Source organism: Bos javanicus, chromosome 18, assembly GCF_032452875.1.
Source record: "Bos javanicus breed banteng chromosome 18, ARS-OSU_banteng_1.0, whole genome shotgun sequence".
In the NCBI taxonomy this organism is placed as follows: domain Eukaryota; kingdom Metazoa; phylum Chordata; class Mammalia; order Artiodactyla; family Bovidae; genus Bos; species Bos javanicus.
In genome coordinates this window covers 7,939,398-7,955,440 of record NC_083885.1, presented here as the reverse complement: position 1 = coordinate 7,955,440, position 16,043 = coordinate 7,939,398, and the positions used below count along the sequence as shown (strand labels likewise).

Below are 16,043 nucleotides of genomic sequence, written 5' to 3'. Positions count from 1 at the left end.
TAGAATTCTCACTTCTCTTTAATCACTGAGTTTTCAGCTTTTACAAATAATCTTAGAACAATTCAGGGAACTAAGGTTTGGGTGGGGGACAGTTCTTACTGGTACATGAACTATTACATGCTCAATTTTCTGTAAATAATTCAGTTGGCTGAATTAACAAACATTGTCACAGACACACAGATTTTTTTTTTTAAAGCCATAGATCACTGCATATATATTTACAAAAAGCCAAAACAAACATGCACTTCTCCTTACTAGGAGAACTGAAATAGATGTTTGAAACGTTAAGGCAGTGATGATTCTAAAACATAATGAAATACTAAGTTAAGGCTTTATGTTTGTTTTGAAACCCACATTCATAGGCAACTGTGACCCAAGCAAACTTTAATCTACCAGGTTGAGTTCATCTGCCCAGGACATGTTATTTATCCATTACCACCAATTCTTCTATGGGATAGGAATCAGTAGCAACACCAATGATTTTCTCTAATGAATTATTAGTTCCTTCCTTAGGTTGTATTTTGAGGGTTTAGTCTTCAGCAGCATAAAGCATGTGCCACATAAGGAAAAGAGCATTTTTTTGGGTAAACTTAGAAAAATGTACAGACTGCATTTTTACTTGCCTGAAAGCTGGCCAACAATCAAGAACTCAGGATCTTCTAAATACAAAAAACCCTCCAAGTGTACCTGACTGTTCAGCCATCTCAAAACATATTATGTTCTTGCAGTGCTGGATCTTCACCTCATTTTCTCTGAAGACCGTTCAGTATTACCCTCTCTAAACAAACAAAGCAACATAATGCAGAATGCCGTATTTTAGACGGATCTATTCTAGACTTGCTATCCTCAAGGCACAAACACTATTCTTGCTAGACCAATGTGTTTCCTCATTCAAGGAAAAAAATGAGAGGTGGATGAAAAGACTCACTTTACTCTAGTAGTTGATTGCACTCTTGCCCTAGCAAGCTTATGAAAAGTACTGAAATGTAACAGGGAATATCCTTTTCTCCCTACATTACTATTTTTATTGTTTTTTTAACATTTAGAGCGACAAAACTCAGACTCAGCGGGTGGGGTGCACCTTGAGCAGCTCTGGAGCACCACCCTGGCCTTCGGTAGGGTGCAGGAGGGATGGCTTGTAGGACACACTCCAGGACGAGCTAACAGGTGTGATTCTACAGCCCAGCATTTCCATAGTTGGGGTGACTTACTGTCACTTAGACTGAAAGGATCACTATTTACACTAAGTGCTTGCCGCTACTACTTTAAGCAATAATTGTACAGCAACATGTCTTGTGAGCAAAGTACTATACACTTACGTTCCTACCAGTAACAGTTCACGTAGAGGGATGGCATTGGCTATAAGCAAATTGTCTCAGAAGCTAAAGACAACAGTAGTTTTCCTTTGTGTCTTCAAATTAGGGAAGAGTAAGATGTCAAAGCAGGCGAAGCTGTTGCTGTTTAAATCTGACGGAGCAGCGTCAGACTTCTTTACACGTTATCAGGGAATAGGACTCTCTTAACAAGCACTGGTAAGAGTATTTTAGGTGCAATTTAAGTCAGTCATGCTTTGATGAACATGTTTTGAAGATCTGAGGTTTGCACCCTAAGTCCTGATGAGCTTGGCTTCAGCTAAATGGCAAGATGGGTTTTAAAGGTGTGAAATACATTTTTTTTTTAAAAAGGGAAGACTACACTGAAAGGGCAAATGTCGGCAACACAAAAACAATCATGTTCAGATCAACATCTTACACTTTATAATACACTCACAAATTTTTACACAAGTTTCATGTTTACAAGTACAAAAAGGCAAAGAACCTCAAAGAATCGAAGTAACTGTATCGTCAACTACATTCAATAGAGTTAATACTGTTGTCCCTGTTCTTCATCTTCTAAATCCAGAAGGGAACTGTGAATCCATCCCCCATGTGGACTCCGCTTTCAGAAGTTGGAGACTGGGTGTAGTTCTGCACACGTTTGGGTTTCAACAGAGCTGAACTGAGATTCCATCGTGTTCCAGGCCAGATCGGCCAGAAGAAAGTCATCCATTGCTGTCTGAGTTTCATTGCTGGTGAAGAATAAGCTCCCCAAAGTTTCAAAGCCAGAGTTCATGGTCTGTGTTTCGGCACTGTTCAACTGAACTTTGCTTTCCAGGGCAGGCAGGTTTTTAGCAGTGGAGATTCCGTCAGTCTGGGTCTCTGTGTCAGATGAATCAGTACTCATGGAAAAGCTGGAGTGTTTCAGGATACTTCCCAGTGGCAGACGAGGGCTACTGTCTAAAAAGAAGTTCAGGTCTGTCTGTGTCTGCGTGTCAAACATCTCAAGGCCTAAGAAGCTCGAATTCCCCCTACAACTGTAGGCCTGGGCAGAAGGGTCTGCAAGGAAGAAGTCAGTTTGGGTTTCTATGTCCAGTGACTCCAAGACTGGCTCAGTGGTCATGGTGCTAAGTTCACTCTCCTCGGTTTGTGTCTGTATATTTGAGGCTGAAAAGAACTCTTCGATATCAAAATCAATTGCAGGATTCTGGGTTGGGCCAGATGGGAGCTGGGTGTCAGGTCCAGTATTTGTGTCAGACAAAAGACTACGATTGTCCAGCGTCTGACCAGGTAGGTTACTTGACAAGATGTTTTCTAGATCACTTAGTAAATCCATGGTTTGGGTCTGATTATCTGTCATGTTCTGTGACGAAAGCATACTGTTTGGTGCACTGAAGTTTATTATTGGTGTGGATTTCTCAATATCTTGAGTTAAAGTTTTAGCGTGGTTCTGAGGTAACAAGTCATGAGTTACAGACTCTGCTACTAAGCTGCTGCTTATAATATTGTCTGTGGACACACCATATGATGAATGGACACTTTCAAAAATGTCTCCACACATTACAGCTTGGTCCATCTGTACTCGGTCATCTGCTGGACTTTGCATTCCGCTGGTCTGAGTTTCTCTGGAGATCCCACCTGGCTGGAAACTGGCATCTATAAATGCATCAGTTTGAGCAGCGATGGATGAGGTTACCTTAGAACTGGGCAAAAAAGTCTGAGTTTGAACACTAATGGGAAGGGAAACCTGGGAACCAAATGTCAAATCAGTTTGCGAACAGGACGACACAGAGGAGTCAGGGCTGGCCCACTGTGCAGTTGGCATGAACTGCGGTGTGGTGTAGGACAGGTCTGTCTGCACATTGATGGAAGAAATGCTGTTCTTCTGACATGTGTTCCCGAGTTCTTGTAACGGGCTAAATGGACTTTTACCCAAGTTCACTTGAATACCTGTGCTAATTGGCTCAACAGCAACAGGATTTACAACTTCTGAAAGAGGGAGGCTCTCCTTGAGAGAGCAGGCTTCCGAATCCAGGCTGAGGATCAGGGTTCCAATGGACAAGGGCAGTAAGTGCACGGCACCGGGGGCAGAGCCCTGATGGTCGACACCCAACACCACAGGCTGGGCTGAGGAGTCGGCTGTAGGCACAAAGACAGGCACAGGAGAAAACTGCATGACGGGGAGTTTAACCAAAGCCACTTTGGGCTTTGGTAAAAGCAACTTCTGAGGGTACCTTGGAGCTGCTGGAAGAGTCTGTTGTTTGGCATTAGAGCTGCAAGAGTCTTCAAAGGAAGCCACCAGCTTTATTTCTGAAGTCTCTAGTTGTGGAGCGTCTGGCCGTGGAATCGGCTGCTTGCTCAGCGATTCAACGGTCTTCCTGGACAGCTTCTGGCTGTGCAGGCAGCCTTCCATTTTCCTTTTCTTACTAGGTGGATCCCTGAAAACGACGACAGAGTGAAAAAGAGAAAAGTGATTTTAAACTGCGGCTTTCTTCATCAACCCTGGCACTGTATCTTCACTTATAAGCTCTATGTCTCACATCTACAGCAGGGGTCAGATTCAGCCTGGTGAAAAGAAATCCCGTTTGTAACCTGGCCCATTACACAGAAGTTCAGAAACATGCCAACAGGAAAGGAGGAAGCACACCTTTGGGTAAAGCTCTAAGCACTAGAACTCAGCTTAGATCCGCAAGCATCAGGAAGCTAACATATTATACAATGCAGTGATTATCATGTCTAAAATAGGGAGCTATTAATCCAAATATAAATTTGACCTTTCAAATGAAGCGATTTCATGATTTAAACAACTCTTCAACAATCCAGTATCCCTCTAATAGAAAACGATGAAAGTTTTGGAAGAATTGAAAACTCAATAGGCACTTCCCTGGTAGTCCAGTGGTCAAGAATCCACTTCAATGCAAGTGACACAGATTTGATCCCTGGTCCGAGTAGATCCTGCCTCTGGCAGACCAACCAAGCCGTGCACCGCAACTACTGAATGCCTGCGCCGTAACTACTGCAGCCTGTGCACCGCAGCAAGGGAAGCCTCCAGTGAGAAGCCCTGGCATCGCACACAAGGGCAGCCCCCGAGCACTGCAACTGGAGGAAGCCCACGCAGCCATCAAGACCCAGATCAGCCACAAATAAACACAGAAATCTTAAAAAAAAAAAGAAATCCCAGTAAATTTTCAATTCGGAATAATAAGGGACCTTTAAAAGGAGTTGGTGAATGCGTAAGGAGCGCAACTGGGTCAAGTAGATGTGGGTTATTTACTAGTACTGCTGCCATTTCCAAAAGGTCCCTTCTTCATGTCTCATCTTTTCTCTACCATTCCTCCTCTCTCCTCAGCCTAACGGCTCTCCAGGAAGTTTCGCCTGAAGCTCTCCCCACAGCTGCTGGCTTTTGGGCCACCCCCCCCCTCCCCCTTTACCTGTGTTCTGCAGGGATCTCATGGCCAGTTCGGTAGATGTGGGACTGTAACGCAGTCCGGCTGGCATAGGGACACCCACACGTGCACTGGAAGGTCTTGCCACAATCCTCTGCATGTCTTTTCAAGTCCCACTCGGTGCCATACGAATTGCTGCACTTACTACATTTATGCTTCTTTTCAGCATGCATTTTCATAAAGTGCTAGGAAGAACACAAAAGGACCGAAGTGAAAATCTGCAACTGCTCAAAACCTTTCAAAAGTCATCAACATAAAATAACAATGATTTTACATGATAAAATATAGCAGTGCAAATCAAAAGAATGTAAAAGCAGGCCAGCTGCCCTTTAACATATGCCTCATCTTTGTGAAAAGTTGAGACTGTTTTGGAAACAATCCATGGTATCCACCCCTACTTCTGATTTACAAATAAGTGCTGCAAGCAGAACAAGTCTTGGAGTGCTGTTCTCAGGACCCCCTCCAGCAAACCCTCAGGGAAGTGTTTCAGTGTCTTCCAGTCCAGAATCACCACCTTCCCCACTGACTGGGTCCCTCGCTCCTCTCTAGAGGAGCTGCTTCTGAAATTCTTTTCCTACAGTTTCTTCCTCCCTGGGAGAACATCTCCCTATGCCTCTGCTCCTCTGACCTTGAAAGATTCACACCAGACATCTGGAAGCACACCCAATTTATCATACTTTGCTGACCTGGTCTTCTCTCCAAATCCACTCTGGACATCTTCCCCCCGAGAACCAGCCAGCCTTTGCTCACACCCACTCATTTTTCCCCAAGCGAGAGACTTGGGTGTCTGTCCTTATAAGCAGCTTTCTGCTCAATTCTCTTGTATGATTGGCAAGTAATTACAATACATTGGGTTTATGACATCTGCATTTCATCCCTAGAGAAGTATATAGTTAAGACAAGTAAAATACCTGTTTTACGAGAGAAAATTGAGAAAATGGTCTGTCAGGGCCTCTAGGGCATCCTTCAATTGGACAACAGTAGAATTTCGGTACAGTTTTCAAATCTTTTCTTACTGTTGGATTTACTATGCCATCCTGCAAAAGAAAAATGAAATAATGATCTTTAAAAACCATCAGAGCGAGTTGGGGGTGATAATAAGGAACGACTAAAGATGGGCACAAGGGATCTTTATAGAGTGATGAAAATGTTCTGAAGTTTGGGATTGCAGTGGTGGTTGCAGAACTGTGCATCTACTTAAAAATAACTGAATTATTCACTTAAAATGGATAAATTTTATCGCGCATAAACTATAACTTAATGTGTTACAATTTTTCAAAACAACATAAACAAAAAACAACTATGTTGTTTAAAAACCTTCTATCCATTCCTTTAAGATTCCTTCTAGATTTAAAAATCTCTGTCCTTAATCCAATGTCTTTAATTGTAAGAGTTTCTCAGGCTCAAGACTTAGTGTCATCCTTAAGTCTTCCCTTCTTTTTTATCTCACCCCCACTGAATCAGGGTGAGCCTCTGAAAGAAACCTCCTTTGACTATGATCAAAGTCTTCTTGATAAAGAGCACAGTGACTTTCTCTGATCACCACTATGCCCCCTAACAGAGCTAAAGCGAGCTGACACAGCTCTTTTACGGCAGCATGAATACAGGCACCATGCTCTAATCTGAAATTTAGTAATCATGATAATGGCCAGCGCTAACACAGCGCTTACTACTGTGCCAGGCACTGCTGTAAGCACCTCATATATATATGAACTCATCCGAGTAATCCTTTGTTATTAAGTATGTGACTGACATTTTGACTGGGGTTTTTAAAATAACTGGTGAGTTAATTTAGCCTGAAGTACTATCTTATTGCCCTTGAGGAATCCACAGCCCTCAGGAGTGAAACACCTCTGGCCTCCAGTCTAATTCTTAATTGGCCACTCCTAGTTGGCCCCAGAGGAAGGTGTGTGGGGGTTGGAGTGATGAAGGGCCTCTCTACGGGCCACTGGAAACAACCAGACATGCGTGCAGGCCTGCAGCAGCACCTAGATGTTTGAGTCCTTAGGTGCTGTGATGAGAGAGGATTCAATACCTTTGGAACATGCCACCTCCTCCTCTACCATCAGTGTGTACCTAGAGAGGAAATGAACAACCATGTGGCTAAGACTCCCTTTGGTTTAACAATCTCCGTAGATGATCCTAATGTGTAGCTGAGCTTAAGAAGCACGGTGCAGTGGTTAAACCCATGGATTCTGGAATATGGACTGCTGTAGTTTGAATTGCTCCTTTCCTTTAACCTTGAAAAACTTAACTGTCTTGGTTTCCTTATCTGTGAAGTAGGCATGATAATAGGACCTACTTCAGGGTTGTGGTGAGGACTGGTGGCTCAGACGTTAAAGCGTCTGCCTGCAATGTGGGAGACCTGGGTTTGATCCCTGGGTCCGGAAGATCCCCTGGAGAAGGAAATGGCAACCCACTCCAGTATTCTTACCTGGAGAATCCCATGGACGGAGGAGCCTGGTGGGCTACAGTCCACGGGGTCGCAAAGAGTCAGACACGACTGAGAGACTTCACTTTCACTTTCAGGGTTGTGGTGAGGACTCAGTAGCATTATAGTTAATAGTACTATAAAACAGAGCTTATCACATAATCCCCCAATGGCTCAGCAGGTGAAGAATCCACCTGCAATGCAGGATCAATCCTCGGTTGGGAAGATTCCCTGGAGGAAAAGTACTCCACTCCAGTATTCTTGCCTGGAAAGTCCTATGGACAAAGGAGTCTGGTGGGCTACAGTCCATGGGTCCCAAAGAGTCAGACATGACTCAGTGACTAAGGCTATCACATAATCACTCCATTATTACAGCTACTAGTTATCTGCTGTGGAGATTTTTGTTGCTTCTCTTGCTTTCTGCCAATAAGCTAATCTAAACTCATCCTATACATTAAACACTGTTTTTGTGGCACAGAAATAAAAGCAAAGTAAACACATCAGACCAAGTCAAACTTACATGCTTTTGCACAACAAAGGAAGCCACAATAAAACGGAAAAACCACCTGCGGAATGGGAGAAGATATTTGCAACGATGCAACATAGAAGGGCTTAATCTCTAAAATACACAAACAGCTCATATAACTCAACAACAAAAAACAAACGACCCATTCAAAAAACAGGTGGAAGAACTAAATAGACATTTCTCCGAAGAAGACATACATACGGCCAACAAGCACATGAAACATTACTCAACATCGCTAATTATTAGAGAAATGCTAATCCAAACTACAGTGAGCTACCACTCCACATCAGTCAGAATGGCCATCATTAAAGTCTACAAACAATAATGCTGAAGAGGTGTGGAGAAAAGGGAACCCTCCCACACTGTTGCTGAGAATGTAAGTTGGTGCAGCCACTATGGAAAACAGTATGAGGTTCCTCAGAAAACTAAAAATAGAACTGCCATATGATCCAGCAATCCCACTCCTGGGCATGTATCCAGATAAAACTATAACTCAAAAAGATACATGCACCGTTACATTCCTAACAGCACTATTCACAATAGCCAAGACGTGGAAACAACCCAAATGTCCATCAACAGATGAATGCACAAAGATGATGTGATGTATATACATACAATAGAGTACAACTCAGCCATAAAAAAAAATGAAATGCCACCACTGGCAGCAACATGGATGGAACTAGAAATGATCATATAAGTGAAGTAAGTCAAAAAGAGAAAGACAACTACCATATGATATCACTTATATGTGAAATCTGAAATATGACACAAAATAATTTATCTATGAAGCAGAAGTGGACTCACAGGTATAGAGAACAGACTTGTGGGTAGCCAAGGAGGAGGGACAGACTGAGAGTCAGGTTAGCAGATTCTAACTACTATATACAGAATATACAGACAACAGGGTTCTACTGTATACTATAGGGAACTATATTCAACACCCGGTGATAAACCGTAACAGAAAAAAATACATAAAAAAGAAAGTATATGTATGTAAAACTGAATCACTTTGCTGTGAACATAACATTGTAAATCAACTATACTTCGATTTAAAAAAGAAAATCTATGGACTCATCTTAAAGAAAATATTATACTTGTGAAAGTATGATTGGAATGCTCCTTTTGTTAAAACAAGGACATCTGCTAGGCTCAAATGACAATAACACTGTCATCAAACTCATCCCATTCACCAATTTATCTTTTTTAAAGGAAATACTTTTTAAACTTATATTATCTTCCTTCTAGTGTATAATAGGAGAAGGCAATGGCACCCCACTCCAGTACTCTTGCCTGGAAAATCCCATGGACGGAGGAGCCTGGTAGGCTGCAGTCCATGAGGTCGCTAAGAGTCGGACACGACTGAGCGACTTCACTTTTGACTTTTCACTTTCATGCATTGGAGAAGGAAATGGCAACCCACTCCAGTGTTCTTGCCTGGAGAATCCCAGGGACGGGGGAGCCTGGTGGGTTGTCATCTCTGGGGTCGCACAGAGTCGGACATGACTGAAGCGACTTAGCAGCAGCAGCAGTGTATAATACGCAAGAAAAAATGAAATGTGGACAAGATATTAAGAAAGACCCTAAAAGCCTTAATTCACTTGACCATTACCAAATTCTTCTTAGTTACAACCAAGGAGACGGCCCTCTTCTGTGTTTTAGCCTGTCAAATGTTCTATAAAACTCTGCTTACAGGGTCACCACGAAATTCATGCTTATTTCTAAAACATTCTCAATTTGCTTAGCAATCCTTTTATTACCCCTTTCAAACTCCCTATCATGTTCTCATATACCTGTTCACTTCCTTTTTTGAAAAATTAATAAAATTTATTTTTAAGAGTTTTATTCCATAGCAAAACTGAGTGGAAAGTACAGAGTTGCCATACACTATATGCAGCCCCCCATCCCACTCCAATATAGCCTGTTTCACTATTAACATCTCTCAGCAGAATGGTACATTTGTTTACAATTGATGAAACTACACTGACACATCATTATGACCCAAAGTCTATAGATTATATTAGAATTCACTATTGGTGCTGCACATTCTATGGCTTTTGCCAAACGATAATGACGGTTATCCATTATTACAATATCACACAGAGTGTATTCACTTCCCTAAAAAGCTGTGCTCCGCCTATTCATGACACCTTTCTCTGTAAGCACGGACAACCACTGACTGACTGCTCATCTCTTTTCAGGGCTGACACTCCACTGTCTGGATGTATCACTGTTCCCTACTGATTCACCTCTGGAAGGACATCTCGGTTGCTTCCAAGTTTTGCTAGCTACTCTTTTATACTGTCTCCTACCACCTGCTCGTCTTTCCTTTTCCACTGCTACATCAACAGTTCAAGTATTCCTGGCTTTGTTTGGACTTTGTCACTAGCCTAATTTCTAAACCTTCAATTTTCTTTTCATTCACATGTTGCCAGATTCACCTTTCTAAAATATAGCTCTGATTATAACATTACCTCACTCAAACATATTCGAGAGCACTCCAAATTCTTCTAGCCACTGGGACATCCAAAGTCCTGTACTAAACAGCTTCAAACTACACTTCTTTTCTGTCATTTCCCTGTTATCTAATGGAACTACTTAACATTCCCCAAAAGTTTTCAAGAGGAGAAATATATATTTGTTGCATTTAGGAATCTTTTTGAAGAGTAAATGTTTATGGTCACCTAAGTCAAAGTTGTATCACGCACCAGGATGAGACACTAAAGGCAGCCATGCTGATGTCAACATCTTGGTGTTGTCATTACAGGTGTGGCAACAACCTGATGCTGTTCACTTTCCCGCATTCTTAGGGCCAATTCCTCGGCCCATCCCAACACCACCTCTCTACCCAGTTCCTGACCTTCTTCCCAACTCTGTTTAGAGACAATAAGCTCTGAGCTGAGAGCAGGGGAGAAAAGAAATGGTGATGGCACAGTAAAACATGAACTGCAGTAAAAAGTGGTATTTTCGTTCTTAAGTGCTATATACATTCTAGAATAAAACTTAGCAGACTTATCCACTAAGCCATGCTTTAAAAATGTGTGTTGTTGGATAAGGTGTTCTTTAATGGTCCTCCTGTCCCTTCCACTATTTTCAAACACGAGGGATAAAAGAATCAAGAAATGCTCATCTACTCCTACTCTTCTTTCCCCCTGAATCACCAGGAACCCACATAAAATCACAAGGTATCATGTACCTTGCAACTTACAACTCTTTTATCTCCACTTTTATCCATCATCATTCAGAAGAACTTGTTAATCGTAAGGGAATAGTTCAGTGAGGGCAGGATACCTTCTGAGCAAAGATTAGAATAAAATAAAGAACATCTCAGCAACCAATGGGGAAGGGAAGAAAAGATTATCATAATCTAGGAGAAAAAAAACAAACTAGGGAAGAAAAAAACTATAGGAAAGAAAAAAAAAAACTAGGAAAGAAACTAGAATTACGTAAGTAGCTCTAATCAACAGAAGAAAGGGAAAATCTCCATGGAATACTATGCACATCTCCAAGCAGACATACTCAGGTTCAGGGCCAGAAGGAGCACACTGGAGTCTCTGGTCTAACACAGAACCCTTTCAAGGCCACAGAGAGCTCCCCATCAGCTCCTGTGCTGAGGCCTCTTTTGGACACGTGGAGAACATCGTGTCCAAGAGTAGTGTGTGAACTCAAGAGCCTGCTTCTTTGGCTCCTGACTAAGTGTAGATTCACCACACTGGGCAACACTATGCAGATATGGCTGTTTTGTCACATAGGCCACCTTTATTTTAAAAAACACCAAGAGGGCAGATGTTCAGGGGCCACATGGTTAGAAAGACAGAACAAGGAAGCAAAGTGAGCCTGTTTGATAAGAAAAAAACAACGATGGTTCAGGGTGAGGTTTCTCAAATTTCCCCTGAAACAGGTCTCTCTAGTGACCTAGGAAGGCAACTCAGGAGAGTCCATTTTGGGGTTGTTCAATTTTCAGTTCAGAAAGAGATCTTGAATGCACTGTGCTGTCTTCAGACAAGAGAAATCTGAGAAATGACTAGAACTGGAAGAATGGCTTCACACAGATTCTAAGCAGGAGAGGCTACTGATACTCAGCTGGGCTAAAGTTCAAGTAAAGACCTGACTGTCAAAATCTGCACTTGCCTCAAACACATTCCTGCTTCTTAGTCTACTGTATGCTTCAGAATTCCTGAACTTTATATACTTTAAAAACACAATTAGAAATAAACTTATTCAAGCTAGGCTTCAGCAGTACGTGAACTGAGAACTTCCAGATGAACAAGCTGGATTTAGAAAAGGCAGAGGAATCAGGGATCAAACTGCCAACATACGCTGTATCATAGTAAAGGCAAGGGAATTAAAAAAAAAAATCTACTTCTGCTTCACTGAATACACTAAAGCCTTTGACTGTATGGGTTACAACAAATTGTGGAATATTCTTAATGAGATGGGAATACCAGATCACATTACCTGCCTTCTGAGAAACCTGCATGCAGAACAAGAAGCAACAGTTAGAACCAGACATGGAACAATGGCCTAGTTCCAAACTGGGAAAGGAGTACGTCAAGGCTACATATTGTCACCCTGCTTATTTAACTTACGTGCAGAGAACATCATGAGAAATGCTGGGCTGGATGAATCACAAGCTAGAATCAAGACTGTTGGGAGAAATATCAACAACCTCAGATATGCAGATGACACACTTTAGTGGCAGAAAGTGAAGAGGAACTAAAGAGCCTCTTGATGAAGGTGAAAGAGGAGAGTGAAAAAGCTGGCTTAAAACTCAACATTCAAAAAATGAAGATCATGGCATCCAGTCCCATCACTTCATGGCAAATAGATGGGGAAACAATGGAGACAGTGTCAGATTTCATTTTCTTGGGCTCCAAAATCACTGCAGATGGTGACTGCAGCCATGAAATTAAGACGCTTACTCCTTGGGAGAAAAGTTATGACCAAGCTAGACAGCATATTAAAAAGCAGAGACATTACTTTGCCAACAAAGGTCCGTCTAGGCAAGGCAATGGTTTCTCTAGTAGTCATGTATGGGTGTGAGAGTTGGTCCATAAAGAAGCCTGAGCGCCGAAGAATTGATGCTTTTGAACTGTGGTGTTGGAGAAGACTCTCGAGAGCCCCTTGCACACAAGGAGATCAAACCAATCAATCCAAAAGGAAATCAATCCTGAATATTCATTGGAAGGGCTGGTGCTGAAGCTGAAGTTTCAGTACTTCAGCCATCTGATGCAAGGAGCCAACTAATTGGAAAAGACCTTGATGCTGGATTAGATTGAGGGCTAGAGGAGAAGGGGATGACATAGGATGAGATGGCTGAATGGTATCGCTGACTCAATGGACATGAGTTTGAGCAAACTCAGGGAGATAGCGAAGGGCAGTGAAGCCTGGAGTGCTGCAGTTCACGGGGTTGCAAAAAGTCAGACACGACAAAGGGAATGAACAACAATTGTATACTATCAAACCAATCCTGAGAAGTACTGATAAATGGTATCTTTTTGCTTAATGGATTCTTCACAAGATCTGGAGAGATATAGCTCCTGACAGCAGTTCCACAAAAAACAATATAAAGTGTTAAAAGGTGCTTGCCAGAATGACGTTCAGGCCAACAAGGTAAAGACAGTCCTCGTCAGACTGGCCGCTTCCGTTGTGCTTCGAGATGTAATGTCTGCCTTAGTAATCAGTGAGGGGATGATCTGAAGGTGGGTGATGGCTGTTACATATGAGCTGAAGAGAACACAGCAATTAGGCTGCAGAATTCCTACAAATATATAGTTCATCCACTCAAGTTAAAATCTGATTAAGGAAGGGAAGTGTTTAATTAAAATTTAGTATGAAGGAGGAAACAGGAGAACAACCATTTCCAGAGTCACTGCACTTGTGTGTGGAAGCAACCCAGAACTACCATGGAATACTGCAGTTCCACCTGCAGGGAAAATACAGACCCACCCCAGCTTACTTCCACAGTACATTTCCAGATTGGGCTCCCTCATCTTCCTAAGAACCCTGTTGCCTCTCTAATCAGCTGGAGTTGGAAGTGGACAGCTCTTCATGGTCACCGTATCTACCCTACTACAGAAGACAACCTCAAACTTTCTGTTAAATTCTTATCAGAAGTCTGAGTCTAACAACATTCCTGAGGAAGCTTTACCTGAAGGGCAGACATACCATGCAAGAGACTAGGTGATTTAAACTTGCTTCTCAATCAAGTCAGACCATCAAAAGCTACATACTCACAACGTAGCTTTCAATGACACACTTTAAAATTACGTTATAAGCCACTGTTGGCTTAGAAAGACTTTAAGAAGTGGTGGAAGGAAATGTCCTATTGTAATGATTGAGAAATTATGATTTAAGAGGTATTGGGTGGGGCTGCACCTCTGGGTTTTTAATAAGCTTTCCACAGACGGCCACTTCGGGTTGAAAAAAGAATCACCTCCCCGTTTTATGTAAGGTGGAATGGACGTTCAGGATTATTGTCCTGTAATTATATATAATGTCCCCTCTTAAGATCCTAGAGGGAGACTTCCCTTAGCTCTCATTCCTGAGCAAAGCTGATATTACCAAAGCGGTGGAACTTGTTGCCAAATCTGCAGCTCCCTGCTAATGACTGGGCAGCACCCAAAGGCCCGAAGGAGGTGCTTGTGGGTGTGGTGCAAAGAGCGCCGGCATAGAGCCGAGCCCGCGTTTAAAGCCCAGCACTACGCGGGCAGCGTCACCGGTTTCTCTGCAACAGGACGGAGGTGCCCTGAGAGCTCACGACACGACCGTGAGAAACACCCGGGCCGCCGCCGCGTGCGCGCCGGTGGTCCCGCGGGTCGGAGCCCGACAGCCTGGCGCGTGACACAGGGCTTTCCTCCCGCCGTGCCCTCCTGCGTCCGGGCTTCCACTCTCCCTGGCGGGTCCCCCCTCGGCGGTCCGGCCCGTTCTGAGGGCCGCGGCGGCCCGCACCCCCGCCGCCGGCCGGACCCCGGGGCGGTCACGTCCGTGGCCCTCGCCGCCCGCGTCAGACGCTCGGTGGCGCCAGGCCCCGGGAGGCGCGGCCCGCGGCGGGCTCACCTGCAGGCGGTGGCTCTTGACCAGGTGCATGTTGAGCGCGGGGCTGTTGGGCAGGATCTTGCCGCAGCCGCGCACCGTGCACAGGATGTTGGTCCGCACGGCCCGGGACAGCTCGCTCACCGACGGCTGGATAAGCTCCCGGGCCGGCGGCGCCGAACCCGCGGGCTGCTGCCTCGCCGGCGGCGGTCGCGGCCGGCTGCCTCTCAGCCGCCCGGGGGGCACCCACGGGCCCGAGGCGGCGGCGGCTCCCCTCGCGGCCGCCGGGACGGCCGGGGCGCCCGAGGCGAGAGCCGCGGGATCCGCCGCCGCCGCCTCAGAGGCCGCCATGGCTCTCGCGCCGCGGACGGACCAAGCCAGCCGGCTCCGCCTCCCGCCGCAGCGACTTCCGGCAGGGGGCGGGGCCTTATTAGCATCCGGCGGGGCCCGGGCGGCGGCGCCCCCTGCCGGAGGCGGAGGGCATGTCTGCGGCGGAGCGCAGCCAGGTGAGGCGGGCGGGGTGTAAAACTTCACAGGGGGTCCTGGGAACAGGTAAGACGTGTAGGTCCCTCTGAGCCTCATTCGCCTTCCTAGAAATCTGAACCTCGGGCAAAAGTTGGATACAAGAAAAAGCAATGCGTTCGGGAACTTTACTTCCCAAAGATTAGAAATAAACCAGGTGTTCAAGAGCAGCAGAGGCCGAACCTTGTTAATTACAATGAATGATCCGTTTACCACACATGGGGAATGCACTTTTCATCCAGTATCTCATTTTGTCCTCAAAACAGCCCTCGCGGGTACATACTATGAGTTCTTCCTCATCTGCAGAGAGGCAAGTAACTAGCCTGAGGTCACATTATACAAACAAAAGAACTGTTATAATTGACAGAATTAATAATTTTAGAGACGGTAGATTTACTTGCCTGTAGTTTAACTGGTGAAATCTGATTACTCTTTGGGAGACAGTGTAACTCAGGGCCGGGCTCCAAAAACGAAGTAGCAAGAGGGACCAGATAGGTCAAGTAAATGAGTGTAGAAGGCCAGGCGTACCTAAAAGGGAGGGGTGAGGACCCCAGGGAAATGAGATCTAGCCTAACTGGAGCAGCTGCTACCAGTCTTTGGTATTGCCATGTTTATTTTTCAGGATTTTTATGTGACAACTCCCAACTTTTTAACATATTAGCAGCTCTGCTTGTTTTCTACTGCTGCAGTAACAAGCTACCACACACACCTGGTGATCTGAAACAGTTTGTTATTCACAGTTGTGGAGGTCAGAAGTCTGAAATAAGTCT

General features: G+C 44.3%; 1 protein-coding gene across 2 annotated transcripts; it reads right to left on the bottom strand.

The window, feature by feature from the left end:
• Positions 1 to 15,117, bottom strand: ATMIN (ATM interactor). Of its 2 annotated transcripts, none has more exons than XM_061386827.1 (4): positions 14,776 to 15,117; positions 5,674 to 5,799; positions 4,748 to 4,947; positions 1 to 3,754 (listed from the first exon to the last, which is right to left on the bottom strand). In XM_061386827.1, exons 1-4 carry the CDS (start codon positions 15,100 to 15,102, stop codon positions 1,942 to 1,944), a joined length of 2,466 nt encoding a protein of 821 aa, XP_061242811.1. In that variant the 5' UTR covers positions 15,103 to 15,117; the 3' UTR covers positions 1 to 1,941. The 2 variants fall into 2 exon arrangements, with proteins under 2 accessions (XP_061242811.1, XP_061242812.1); XM_061386828.1 differs by lacking the exon at positions 14,776 to 15,117 and adding an exon at positions 7,197 to 7,614.
• Between the last annotated feature and the right edge of the window lie 926 nt (positions 15,118 to 16,043).

What these genes read in the sequence shown, in the direction of transcription:
- ATMIN (XM_061386827.1), bottom strand. Translation starts at nt 15,102, where the DNA reads ATGGCGGCCTCTGAGGCGGCGGCGGCGGATCCCGCGGCTCTCGCCTCG. An exon ending in AATTTTCTCTCGTAAAACAG is followed by an intron (nt 4,948 to 5,673) that starts GTATTTTACTTG and finishes TGTTCTTCCTAG; the next exon opens with CACTTTATGAAAATGCATGC. An exon ending in GAGATCCCTGCAGAACACAG is followed by an intron (nt 3,755 to 4,747) that starts GTAAAGGGGGAG and finishes CGTCGTTTTCAG; the next exon opens with GGATCCACCTAGTAAGAAAA.